Genomic DNA, 14,360 nt, shown 5'->3' on the forward strand with positions numbered 1-14,360 from the left:
TGCTTTATAACAGTTTCTTTTTTTCTTAGCCCTTAGGACAGAACATAACATGCCTTTCCTGAACTTACAAAATAAATTCTTTTCCCCCACCCCCGCCCCCAGGTTATTAGTAACTTTCATTTCTTAAAAAAAGCAGAAGCCTTTAAAAAATATGATTCTTTACTATTTTAGTGGCTGGGGGTATCTTATTCAGCACAATGTCAGTTATGCTGTCATGTGGTCCCTTTTCACTTTCTTGCTGCTGTATTCTGGACCAATGCAGTTGTGTCTATGTGGGCCAATTTGCAAAAGGAATTGGAGTGTCAAAAACAGTAGCAGCTTTCATTGACGTTAAAAACCAGTATTAAAATCCAGACTTTTCCTTTTAAGCCTGCAAAATACTGCCAGTCTTTTCCCTAATGCTGGATACTAAGCTATTTGATGACTCTTCATATAAAGATATTCCCAGTGCCCAATTATCTGAGCCGGTGGTAGAAAGAAGATACAGTAACACTCAATTTCAAAAACGCTCCTATGCGTGTGCTGGCTCTCTCCCTGGCCCTCCCTAGCTGGAACCGCAACCCGGGGTAGGGGGTGCTGACTCCATGGTTCTGGTCTGTCTGCTGTGAACAGCCTGGTTTAGCTGAGAGGCTGGGGGTCACCACCACTAGTTCCCAGCAGATTATCTTCTTAAATGGAGGGTTGGGAGGAATGCAAGTTGGAGAGGTGTATTAGTTATGGGGGTGGGTTGGAGATTCACATTTATTTAAATACGGGTCTAAGATTTACAAGAAACCAGGCATCAGGCCTAGGGAAGGGCCAATCTAAGAGAAAGCCACCATATCCCTCCTCTGTTTTCTTTCCCTTGGTGCGTCATCAGGGGGCGCTCTCATAGCGAGGGACGATCCCTCCCTGCCGTTTTTGTTTGTTTGTTTAACATCTTTATTGGAGTATAATTGCTTTACAATGGTGTGTTAGTTTCTGCTGTATAACAAAGTGAGTCAGCTATACATATACATATATCCCCATATCTCCTCCCTCTTGCATCTCGCGTTTTTATTTAGGTAGCTGTGTTTATAGGCAAACGCTTGCCTTCTCTCAGTTTCTAGAAAGGATGGCAGAGACGAAAGAGTGGGTCTTGGTACAGGTAGGCAGAGCCAAGAATCATTTTAAAGGCTCTTAAAAACAAATGAGATGCTTTTTGGAAATTAATTCAGAGTAAAAGTTGACTTAGCTACCATTTTCTCACCGGAGGCTCTATCAGCACCCACACCGACCTTATAGCCCTGAGACACTGTACATTTCCTTTGGAAATCGTTAGTCAAGGACTAAATGGGGCCCACGCTTACGCTTATAGAATCTTTATATTTTCATTCTTTAAAATCTGGTCATCGTTGTATGGTACGTATGAAGCAACAGCCTATTATCCTCAAACCTCACGGAAAACGACAGCAAACAGCCGCCTAGACACGCCCTCGTTCCAGAGTACGTTTCTTAAGAATCAAGGACAGGCTCGTCACCTTGACAGTGTGCCGGTCGTTGATGAGAATCTGCTCTTCGTTAATGTAGAAATAGACGGGAGAAATGATGGTGAGATTGGGGGACGACCACTTGTCGAAGTTGATGATGAGCTGGAAGGAGATGTCGGGGAGCTTCTGGCAGATGGTGGAGAGCACGAAGGCGCAGTTGGCTGGGAAGCGGAGGAAGGCGCCGTCGAAGGTGCGGAAGACGCCGCCGCCGGCCGCCAGGCAGTAGGAGGTCTTGGTGCTGTAGCAGCCGCGCACCCCGTTGCGCAGCGCGCACTCCTCGTCTGACTTGCACTGGCGCGGGTCGCACTGGATCAGGTTGCGCCGGAAACAGCGGCAGCGCCGCGTGCAGTCGCTGTTCCAGAACAGCTGCTTGGGCTGGAAGAGAGGCGCCGTTTGCATGCAACTCAGGCTGTGGTCAGAGTTGGGGACCCCAAAGCCCAGTCCACCTGGACCCTTTCCAGGCGGGGCTGGCCTATCAGTAATGGGGCTGGAATTTGCAACAAGGAGCAGTAGGGAGGCTGGTTCAATTCAAACGTTACATCCCTTGCATGTAACTCAGATGCCAAACAATGTGCAATTTAGTCTTTACTGGTTTCAGTCAAAAATTTGGGAATCTTTACCGCTGGATTGTAGAACTAATCACAGCCAACCAACCGGAATGGGCAGCTGCCAGAGGAACTAAGTGAAGAGGAAAAATATTTGGTAGGAAATTAATCTAACAAGTACCAGCTCCACTTCAAGGACGAAATTTAAATTCACTCAATAATGATAAACCCCACCCTTCGATCTCAAATAGGTTAAAAGAAAGCGATAACCAACTCTTACGATGAACCATTTCAACATTCCACAATACTCACTGTTCCAAACGTTTTCCTTGTATCTAATCTACTTCCAATTTACTTCTGTTGCAAATACTCCATTTCTATGTCCTGAAGTGAGAGACCTAGATAACAGTGAGGTTCCATGAAAGGAGAGCTTTGAGATCAGGCCCCCTGGGATTTGATCCCAGCCCTGCCACCCTACATGGGCCACCCTGAGGGGCACTACCAAGCTCCCAGAGTGTCAGTTTCCTCTCTCTAAACTGGAGATAATAATAATGTCTTGCAAGGCAGTTGTGAAGATTAAATAAGACATGTGAAGCACATTTTCTGGCTGAGAGAAGGTACTCAATAAATAATAGCTGCTGTTATTACCGGAGAAGGACCACTCATCCTCTTTCAGATAGTGAGGAATTATATAAAGTTATATTAAATACTACAACCAAGTGTATCACCAATTGGTGGCAGCTATTATTTTTCACTCTTTCTGCAATCTGTAGACATGACTCTGCTTGGGGACTTTGTGCTCTTGATCTTGTGCTTGTTCTAGACCAAGAATTCCAGGGAACTGTTGGAAATTGGTCGTGATTGTCACAGGCTCCAGACGCGCAGTCTCAGCGGCCATGGCTCACGGGCCCAGCCGCTCCGCGGCATGTGGGATCTTCCCGGACCAGGGCACGAACCCGTGTGCCCTGCATCGGCAGGCGGACTCTCAACCACTGCGCCACCAGGGAAGCCCCAGAGGTGTTTTAATGGCACAAGATGGGCCTATGCTACTGTCTGGTCACCATTTTCCGTTTTAATTATAGACTTATCAAAACCCTGGATATCAAATACAGATCTGACTCAGATCCAAGGGTAAGTAGATAGAGGGTGAGATCTTCCAGGAAAAGTTTTCTCAATCTGGTGCACTTCAAGATTCCAGTGCACTGCTGATTCTTTCATCCTCAAAATGAAGTAGTTCCTGGAACCAAGTCTTCCCTCCTTCCAGACCTGTAAAATATTGACTTTCTTTCTCTTATCAGATTTGCAGAATAATTGAGCGGATGGTCTGGCCTCTCTCTGATAAGAAGTCAGACATTACATGGGTGGAAAGAGAAAAATAACCTCAAGTATGTGGATATGATCAAGGGTAAATAACTCATCCCACAGGAGAACTTGATCATGAAACTAGCATCACAGTAAAGAGACAGGGCCAGTGCTGCTTTCTCCACCTTAATTAGACCTGACAACGTCAGCTGGGTGATTACCCTACATGCTAATGGCTGGATGTGTTCTCTTTTTATTTCCAAAGAAATCTGTTGAATAAACAAGCCTCCAAGCTTGTTTGAATTGTGGCAAGTAGATGTGGATTATCTGTTTTGTGAGTTTGCTACTTCCCAGATACATGTTGTTGTCAAAACCCACTGACTTTCTGATGAAAAGCAGATAATAATGTTTATAGTGCTAATAGCTGCCGAGAGCTGTAGTGTGCCTTCCTCAGAGCTCCAAGGGCTTTTACACGCATCATTTCATTAACACACCTGGATTTTTCATTTATAAAATGCTTCTTAAGAGAATTAACAAAAACAATAGCAGTTACCAATTATTGAACTACTAGGTGCCAGGTACTAAGCCACCTGGCATAGATTATTTATACAACGACTATATTGAGTTGGTATTATTAGTAATCTTTTGTAGATAAGGCAACAGAAGCTCAGAGAAATGACACAGTTTGCTCAATGTCACATCAACAGCATTAGTTCAGCTAGGATCAAACCCAAATCTCATTCCATTATGTCACAGACACTCAGGATCTCTGTGGAGGGGTGCATGACACACTTGCTAGATGGATACATTTCAGTAAATCTCTGGACAGGGGAGAAGAGATTATAATACTGTTTTTCAGTTTTGAGCCTGGTTATCTCTTCTCCCAGATTGTGGGAAAACGGAATCTATTATTATTTTCTCCCACATGTTCTGCCTCTTCCTTTCAAATAATCAATATTTCTAAGAGCTTAACTTCAAAACTCACCTCTACCAAGAAGCCTTCTTTGATCAAGTTTATGATTTTACTCTACTTTTCCTCATCTTTCTAATATAACATTTAAACAAATTTCCCACCGAAAATGAGACTGAAGGTAATGTCCATATTGATTTTCTTTTATCTCCTCTCAAAGTAAAGCCAACTTAGTTGTTCTTGAACAAGAACAATGCATCTTTACAGAAAGGCGTTATTTATTTTTTGCCTAGTTTATTTCCAGTTCAGGCATTTCAATTAGATTTTTTTAATGCTGCGGCTCTTTTTCATCTTAAAATTGATTAGTTTTCTAGGGTATTATATTTCATTTGTTGATATGTTATTTTGTAATCGTCCTCTTGTTCTTTAAAGTGCTTTTTTTTTTTTTTTTTTTTTTTTTTTTTTTTTTGTCGTATGCGGGCCTCTCACTGTTGTGGCCTCTCCCGTTACGGAGCACAGGCTCCGGACGCGCAGGCTCAGCGGCCATGGCTCACGGGACCAGCCGCTCCGCGACATGTGGGATCTTCCCAGACCGGGGCACGAACCCGTGTCCCCTGCATCGGCAGGCGGACTCTCAACCACTGCGCCACCAGGGAAGCCCTAAAGTGCATTTTTCCCCCTCTCCTGAATAGATTTTTAAGTTCCTTAAGGCAGGGAACATGCTTTATCATCCCCAACGATACCACTAACACAGCGATCTGCAAATAGCAGCTATTCCATCGATGCTATTGTTAACTGTCTACTCACCAGTGTACGGTGTTGATATCCTTTAAACAGAGAATGGCCTGGAGGCAGACCCAAGGGCTAAATACCCTCTCCAGGAAAGACCTCTTCTAGCTTAGCATTACAGCACATAAAGAAAGATTACAGGGCAGAAAAGTAAATGGTTTTGTGAGCTAATACGTTTTACTGAATGACGTCGAAGAAGGGCATCTTCATCAACTTTATGTGAAGCCCCCAGAGAGAGAGAAGCAGAGGGTAGGACACAACTCTCGGGGGATGGTACTAGAGTGACAAATGACACATGCAGAGATGGCAGCCTTCACTCCCTCTAACGGAGCTGCAATAAGCAGAAGAGGGAAAGCCCCGTCTGCCAGCCTCGAGCTCCATCTTTTCCAGTTAAAAGTGTCCTTAGCTGAGACAGCTACCAATGTCAGATTCACCACCGTCCTATTTCCAAACAGTAGCCACATCAGAAGCTTTCTAACTAAGATTCACAGGAGAAGAAATCAGAAGGGCCTAGAGAAAGGCGTGGAGGAGAGAGAAACACAAATGCTAGCGAGGAGGGGTGGGAGAGTGAGACCCAAACACGTTTCCCAGTCCGGTACTCCGTGCGCGAGAGCCTCACCAGACCTGTCCTTGACCTCTCGGCCCCCCGCTCTGCCTCCCTGCGAATCCACACCACAATCTTCGTAATCTAGTGGGAAGATGGGTCCACCGTGGCCCGCCTCTTGGAGCGGGAGAGAAATCTGCTGCCCGGCAAGGAGGACCCGGCGGGCGGGGCGCCCCTACCTCGTAGTACTTGCCGTCAGAGTAGCAGCCGCAGCTGTGGGGCAGGATGCAGCTCTTGCCGTTGAGGACGTAGCCGGCGTTGCACTGGCAGCCCTCCACGCAGTAGTGGTTGCAGTCGCTCTTCAGGCGGATCGCGGCGCAGCGGGGCTGGCACACGCTCACGCAGCTCTCGTAGTGGCTGTTGGGAGGGCAGGTGACGGCTGGAACGGGAGACGAGAGTCAAGATCGACAGTCACCAGGAGGGTCAACGCTGTCCTCTGGCCCATTGCTCACCCACTTGCGGAGACGGAGGCCCAGCGGGGAGGAAGCTTTGCCACCTTCCCTCTTTCCTACTCTCTCTGCTTATGGAAAGCCTCTATCTGACTTATCCCTGCGGAAGTAATGGACCAAAGAGCAGATGGAGGTGACGAGGCTGCTCACACCATCTTTGTCCTGTCCTCAGCCTTGTTTCCTGAGGTCCTCTAGAACCTGTTGCCTTAAACCCATCTCCCAACATGCATCTTGACTCCAGTGAGTCACTGGATGGCCTCCAGGGGGCGCCCCATATTCACTCCTGCCTTTAGGTCCCCAGGTGTATTGATCTCCCTTCCCCATGCCCTTCTTCATCCTCCCAGCCTATCTGAATCCTGCATTCTTCAAGCCCCAGGTGGAGTCCCAACTGATCTGCAAAAGTCCTTACTCTTATACCAATACCAACTCAGAACTTCCAGGACGTTTTTCTAAGACAGTAGCTTATAAACGGTAGGCCCCTGAACCTCTTGATTTCTGAGAAGGCAAACGTGCACTGTGTGTGTGCCTGTGTATACAGACCGACCCATGTCAGCTATGTTCTGTGGTTTTCAAATGCATGTAGATGCTTTTCTGGAAGGCAGTTGGGGTCCTGGTGAAGAGCGTGGGCTCTGGAGCCAAGCTGTAAGAGACTGGAGCCATTACCTAATCTCTCTGGGCCTCGGCTCCTTATCTGTACAGCACAGATACACACGGCACCACTTCATGGCTCATTGGGAGAGAATGAGTGAGTCTGTGTACTTACAACAGTGCCAAGCACCTAAGTGTTCAGTAAGTGTTAGCCAATCATTAAAGATAGGTTTGCTTAAAAGTTTTACAGAAACTAATAATGCCATTTGCAGTGACATGGATGGACCTAGAGATTGTCATACTGAATGAAGTAAGTCAGACAGAGAAAGACAAGTATCATATGGTATCACTTATAAGTGGAATCTAAAAACATGGTACAAACGAACTTATTGTCAATTCCACTCCTGGGTATATACTCAAAAGATTTGAGAGAAGTATCTCAAAGAGATATTTATACACGTTGTCATAGCAGCATTATTCACAATAGCTAAACTATGGAAGCAATCCAAGTGTCCATCAATGGATGAATGGATGAGCAAAATGTCTATATACAATGGAATTATTCAGCCTTAAAAAGGAAGGAAATTCTGCAGTATACTACAAGGATGAACCTTGAGGACATTATGCTAAGTGAAATAAACCACCCATAAAAAGACAAATACTGGGGGACTTCCCTGGTGGCTCAGTGGTTAAGAATCCGCCTGCCCCGATGCAGGGGACATGCGTTCGAGCCCTGGTCCGGGAAGATCCCACATGCTGTGGAGCAACTAAGCCCACGCACCACAACTACTGAGCCCGTGTGCCTAGAGCCTGTGCTCCGCAACAAAGAGAAGCCACCGCAATGGGAAGCCCACGCACGGCAACAGAGAGTAGCCCCCGCTCGCCGCAACTAGAGAAAGCCCACGCACAGCAATGAAGACCCAACACAGCCAAAAATAAATTAAAAAAAAAAAAAAGACAAATACTGTATGATTCCACTTCTCCAAGGTATCTAAAGTAGTTAAGTTCACAAAGACAGAAAGTAGAACATTGGTTGCCAGGGGATGGGGCGGGGTGGGGTGGGGTGGGGTGGCGTGGGGTGTGGAGAATTATTGGAATATTATAGAATGGAGAGTTATTATTTAGTGGGCACAGAGTTTCAGTTTTGCAAGATGAAAAGAGCTCTGGAGATGGATGGTGGTGATGGTTGCACAGCAATATGAATGTATTTAATTCCACTGAACTGTACACTTACAAATGGTTAAGATAGTAAATTTTATGTTATTTCTATTTTACCACAATAAAACAATTTTAATGCCATATCTGCTATGTCCTTATTTCATTTGCATTCTTTGTGAGGTTGATTGTCTTTTCATTTGTTTGTAATCCTTTTGTATGTCTTTTTCTGTGAACTGCCTTTTCACATCCTTTGCACATTTTGTGTTGGTTGAATTTTTTTCTTATTGAATTGTGAAAGCTCTTTATAAATTAAAAATAGACTTTTGTCTGCCATGTGTTAAAAATATTTATCATTTGTCTTTTGACTTTGCTTCTTTTTTTTTTGGTATGTTTGTGTTTTTGATTGTTTTTGCCATGTAGAAATTTAAAGTAATCAAATTTATCAGGTTTTCCCTTATGGCTTTGGTCATTTTGCTTAGAAAGTTCCTCTCTACTGCAAGATTACCAAAAAGACTCCTTTGTTTTTCTTCTAGTAGCTTTTTTTTTTTTTTTTTTTTGTGCAGTACGCGGGCCTCTCACTGTTGTGGCCTCTCCCGCTGCCGAGCACAGGCTCCGGACGCGCAGGCTCAGCGGCCATGGCTCACGGGCCCAGCCGCTCCGCAGCATGTGGGATCTTCCTGGACCGGGGCACGAACTCGTGTCCCCTGCATCGGCAGGTGGACTCTCAACCACTGCGCCACCAGGGAAGCCCCTTCTAGTAGTTTTATAACTTAAATTTTTATGTTTAATCTTGGTTCTGTCCGGACTTTATTTTATTTTTTTCATTCCCTTTTCTTTTTAATTTAATTTAATTAATTAATTTTTTATACAGCAGGTTCTTATCAGTTACCTATTTTATACATATTAGTGTATATATGTCAATCCCAATCTCCCAATTCATCCCATCCCACTGGAACTTTATTTTTGATTGAGGAAATGAAGGAAGGGTTTAAATATTTTTCCGCCTGCTAGTTTGTCCCTTATTGAACAGTACATTTCCCCACAGTGATCTGAAATGCCAGCTTTACTATATACGAATTTCTCTTTAGTGTTTGAGCCTGTTTCTGGACTTTCTCATCAGTCCACTGGTTGGGCTTTCTGGGAATGTGCCGGTATTGACTTGTTTTAATTACTGAAACTCTACAATATATTTTAATATCTGGGAAGATATACTACCGATTTAGAGATGTCCACTGTTGTTTCAAGTATGCTGGTCCTATTTCCCCAACTAGACAATAAACTCATTATTTTATACTTCTGATTCTTCCATGGTCCTCAAAAGAGTGCTGAGAACATGACAGGTGGTTAATAAATATTTGATTCTTGAAAACAAACTTCCAAATTCCTAATTCTGATTTTCTCCACCCAAATGAAGTACTAAGAGCTGAGAGTGATGATGCCTCTACACCTGTATTTCTATCACGGTCACGAATGTGTCTCTTGCTGTGGCCAGTGGACTGACGTAGCCTTTGTGCCCCAGGTGGGTAGGATGTGTGGGTCCCTCTGAGGAGCAATGCAGCAATGCAATAGAACTGACTTTGTTTGAGCCCTGGCTTTGCAACTAACTAACAGTGTCACCTTGGGCAGGTTACTTACTCTCACTAAACCTCTGCTTCCTCATCTGTAAAATGGGGATAATAAGTAGTAAAGATAAAATGAAGTGCGATTTTGCAAAGTTTCTGGTACAGTGCCTGGTACTTCAATGAAAGCTTCTGTTATTAATAGTAGGAGCAGTTGTAGTAATAGTAATATTAAAAAGTTGTTCCACTAGAATTTATTGAGTTTGCAGAGAAATATATAAGAAACCCCCTAATTACCAGACTTTGGACCCAGGACTCTGAAGTTGCACAAGCTGCCTCTGATAAAAGAGAAAATGATAATGATACTCAAACTTGGCTGACCATGTACCAGATGTCAGGCACCAGGTGACCTGGTTTATGAGACATCATCACAGTTAATTCTCACCATGGCCCACTGAGGTTGGTAGATGCCTTCACAGACCTGATCCTCCAGAGCTGTACACCCTCTGCAGTACCTGCGGGCTCCCCAGCTCCTCAGGGCCTCCTGGCTTGACCAGGGTAAGAGAAGCAGCACTGTACAGGGGGAGAGCACTGTCTCTGGAGGCACTTTCCAACTTACCCGAGCCACTTGCCTTGGGAAAGTCACTGAATTACTCTGAGCTTCAGTTTCTTCCTCTAGAAAATGGGACTATTAATGGTGCCTACTTTACAGGGTTGCTGTAAAGTTACAGGAGTCAATGAGTGAGGACTCATATGGCACTTAGAATAGTGCCTGGCACGTGGGCAGAGCTAAATACCTGCTATGCATTTGTTATTTGCTTCTCTCACCGTACCCTCACCATCCAGTGCTCCACTTTAAGTCCCGCATTAAGGGGTTGAAAGAATGACAAATTCAGCTGGAAGAATTTTAAGGATGGGTTAGTAATTAAGACAATCGGCCTCCCTTTTCCCCCACTGCCCCAAGTCTGTGTGTTCAACTTGGGTGACGGAGTTTTCCAATGCATTTGCAAAGAAGGTAACTGAGTAATAAATTATCCCATTGATAGGAACAGCCAATATCATTGAAAGCCAACAGCATTCTACCTTGTTACCAATAAAGTGTACATTTAACAGGCAGTTCTGGTTTAAACCTTTTTCTCCTGAAAACACCATTCTCATATCTCAACATGTGAGTGTTGAAATGGATGAATTCTTAGTGGAAGCGGGGGGTAGGCAGAGGGATGCGATTCTGCCCTTGCTTCTCAGAGATTAACGTCATGTCAGATATGGTTACAAACAACTGTATTCAAGGCAGCCTGTGTTCACTGATCTCTCAGATTGAATTGGCTGAGTTAGGACTCCATCTCCCACGGCTTTTCTCTGTTCTGAAATTCAAAATGGAAAACTAAGCTGTCTCCAACTGTGTCCGCCCCCCCAATCTCCACCCACACGCCGTCTTTAAAGTATAATTTTTTTCTCTTATTTTAGCTTTTCTTTTTGCCAGTCACCACCACCACCTCTTCAGGAGCTCTCTTTTGGATCTTGGCTCCTGTCCTGAAATGCCAAGGTGGGGGAAGGTCTATCCCTCTCGTGGTAAGGACGCTTGGCCTGGGCCTTGCTGGCAGGCAGCTATCTAGGCCCGGATGGGGCCCGTGGCCAAGGGCGAGGCAGGACAGGCTCTGCTCTGAGTGCCTTGGATGGAACTCCCTGTGACGGTGTATAGAGTAGGTAACCGATGTCTGGACAGAACTCTGAGGAGGGGAGAGGAAACGTTGCTGGTGGAGGGTACAGACGAACAAGAAAACTAGTCTTCATATGCATTATGAAGGGTATCCCTTTCCCAAACTGTTTCCCCATCCTGCACCAGTTTCAGCCCCATGGGTCCAAGCTGCATAGAAGTAGGGGACCTTCCTCCTCAAAGGTAAGGTCATGAGGGCTTACTAACTTGATTCCTTTTCTTTCCTGTGAGTGACAAAAATTGATATCCATAAATTAAGGTGAGACTTCCTGGAATTAGCCTCCTCTAAAAACAGTTCTTCCCTGTGATCTCCCTGCCCATTGCAGCTAGAGGCAACGGATGTGGGCATACACTATCCCTTGCTCCCCATCCCAGCCACGCCAGACAGCAGTGCAGTCGCCATGGCATGGCTACAGGAAAAGAGGCAACGCCCTGTGGCAGGTCTCAAGAGGCAGCGGGCAGTGTCTCCTTCCTAAAACTGTCTCCCCATCCTGCACCATCTTTAGGCCCCTGTGTCTACAGTCTGGTCTGCTGATTTAGAGGAAGGCAAGCTCTCTCGCCCCATTGAACTCACCCCAGTGAATCCAGAGTAGCTCTAGAGATTTATCCAGACCCTGACTTTTTTATAGGTATATTTATTTTACTAAAGTCACCAGAGGCCAATTAGTCTGGACAGTCACCCCTACTGGCATCGCTCCCCCCAGCCCCTCACTCAGGGACTGAGCATGGCTGAAATGGCATCTTTCCCTCCCCCTCCCCACTTCCTCCCACCCTGTCCTCCCAATCTACATGAATCCAATTATGTGGGATGTAAATGAACTGTGTGAGCATTAAATGACAACACTGTTTCTGGTTTTTTATCCGAATCTCCCCTTCCCAGGATGAAAAGGGAGTTTACTCTCCAGGACCCCTGCTGGATCACTCATTTAGAGCTCTTTGCATTCAGCATCCATGTGTAGCCTTTTTCGTACAGTTAGGCCTAAAAGAAATTTGCTATAGCTAATGAGATTGAGATGGGAAAATAGACCAAGGCAGATTGGCCAAAGACCAATACTGGTTTCTCTTCCCCATCTTTTCCTATTGTGATGTGCTAAATGCAGACAAATTATTTCACTGTGAAGTGTATGAGTTGAGGGCAGGAGCTTTGGGGCTGAAAGGTCAAACCCTGACTTTGCCACTGAGATAGTAGGACCTTAGGCAAATTACTTAACTCCTCTGAGTCTCAGCTTCTCCCTGACTAATTGGGTTACGGAGGAACAAATGTTGATAAAGTGTGTAGCACTGGGCTTGGCTCAAGGCGAGCCACGAATGTTAACGATCCCACTTAACATGCATGGAGTGTGCTAGGCTTTCAGTTACCAATTTGATCCTCCTGACGTATAAAGAGTGTAGGCAGAGCATTATCAGGGGGAAACTAAGGACCAGGGAGGAAAAGTGAAATGTTTCAAAGTCACAGTGATCCTTAAGGACAGAGCAAGGCTAGAATCCAGGAGCTCTAGTTATTTTTCTTTTTTCTTTTTTCTTTTTTTTCATTGAGATGTAGTTGATGTGCAATATTAATGTTAATTTCAGGTGTATCTAATTCTTTTTCCAATGCTTTTAACATTCTGCTATATTTCATCAACCCAGAGACGGATACATGACATATATGAATCAAATAGAAAAACACACTAAGAGAAAGTGTATAAATTATCAGTACACTTAATGATGGGTCCATGAGGTTCTAGAACAAACTAAGCAATCTACTAACTCCCTCTTCCCTCGATTCGTCCTTTGTTAGAATCTTATTGTGCCCTTCCTGAGCCCAAATGCCATATGTGCTGCTCTGTGCTTTATGTATGTGATCTTATTTCATCCTCAGAGGAATACAGGAAGTAAGCGGTATTAACCCCACTTTATAGATAAGAAAACGGAGGCTCCGGGCGGTTCAATCTCTTGTTTCAGGTAACAAACTCAATTCCAAAGTGCATTTCCTGAAATTGCCCCACTCAGTTTGCTCTGACTTGTACTGGATGACCGGCCTGCCCACACCAATCAAGATGGAAGGAGAGACAACGGGAAGGACTCACAGCAGGACGTGTAGTTCCTCCAGCCGGTCACTGCGATCCCCTGTGTCTGGCAGGTGCTGGCGTAGTTCTGCAGCCAGCTGCAGGCGGTCTGCACGGCGCCGCCATCGATGCAAGAGTCAAACAGGCAGTTCTTGTAGAAGAAAGCGGGGTTGACCTTGCTGTGACACTTGGTGAAGCCTGAGTTCTGGTTGGGGATCAGGCTGCAGAGCTGCTGCACTTTGGAGAAACCGTCCACTTTGGCACAGGAAGGGCAGCGGTCGCCACAGCCGACCTGACAGAAGGTGTCCCTCTTCACCCAGCTCTGTCCAAACTCATTGACGCTGGAGGCCAGCAGACCCATGGGCATCTCCAGGTCGTCTTCGGGGTTGCCATTATAGCGGCCACACAGGCCGTAGGTGCTGTTCTGCATGCCCCGAGGGACCGTGATGGACAGGAAGGTCTTCCAATCATACACAACCTTCAGGCCAAAGTCAGTTTCCACCACCACATGGAAGCCAAAGGAAAAGATGTTTATCTTCCCTTGTCCCAACTTCAGGGGCAGATAGAGCCTTTCATTGTTGACCTGCAAGAGCAAGAGGGTCGGCACAGACAAACACAGGTGGCCCAGACAGCCCCGCCCCGCTTTTCTAATGATTAGCCTCTGAGAGGCAGCCCCACGGGGGGTTGGAGCAGGTTGAATGAAATCTTTGCATTTAGTGTTGTTTCTGTCCCTCAACTATTATTATTAGGATTTGAACAGACTTAAATGACTATCCTTTGTACACTAATACACCTATTTATTTCAGTGCCTTCTGTTTATAGCATTATTCCCTCCAGGAGTTCAAATTATTTTCTCCAAGGTAATGAGAGGGTAATAAGAATTCAATTAAAGTTTAGACTAAAATACCCAAACCTAAAACTCTTGTGTTTCTATTTCCAGCTTTACTGTGGATTTATCTTAGACAAGCCCCAATTTATTAATTCCTCTAGGATCTTCTTTTTCCTGAAGAATGACTTGATTTTGCTGGTCCCTCTGCCTAGGATGCCATTCTTTACCTGCCAATATCCTTCTCATCCCCCAGACCCTGCTCAAATGTCGGCTCTTCTCTAAGGCAAGATTTTCGGAGCTGGTGGGCAGGATGAATCATCACTCCCTCGTCTGGGCAACCAGAACATGTTACTT

General features: G+C 45.2%; 1 protein-coding gene across 2 annotated transcripts in view; it reads right to left on the bottom strand.

Moving 5' to 3' along the window:
• The window catches only part of LOC307056061 (alpha-tectorin), a gene marked incomplete at both ends in the record, with an annotated part of 70,276 nt that overhangs the window by 17,862 nt on the left and 38,054 nt on the right, over positions 1-14,360 (bottom strand). For both annotated transcript variants that reach the window (XM_079708525.1, XM_079708524.1), the window contains 3 exons: positions 1,500-1,883; positions 5,838-6,037; positions 13,199-13,760. In XM_079708525.1, coding sequence (XP_079564651.1) covers positions 1,500-1,883; positions 5,838-6,037; positions 13,199-13,760 — 1,146 coding nt within the window. The remainder of the gene's footprint in view (positions 1-1,499; positions 1,884-5,837; positions 6,038-13,198; positions 13,761-14,360) is intronic.

The sequence above is a fragment of the Hyperoodon ampullatus genome, assembly GCF_949752795.1.
Source record: "Hyperoodon ampullatus genome assembly, chromosome: 7".
Classification (NCBI taxonomy): Eukaryota; Metazoa; Chordata; class Mammalia; order Artiodactyla; family Ziphiidae; genus Hyperoodon; species Hyperoodon ampullatus.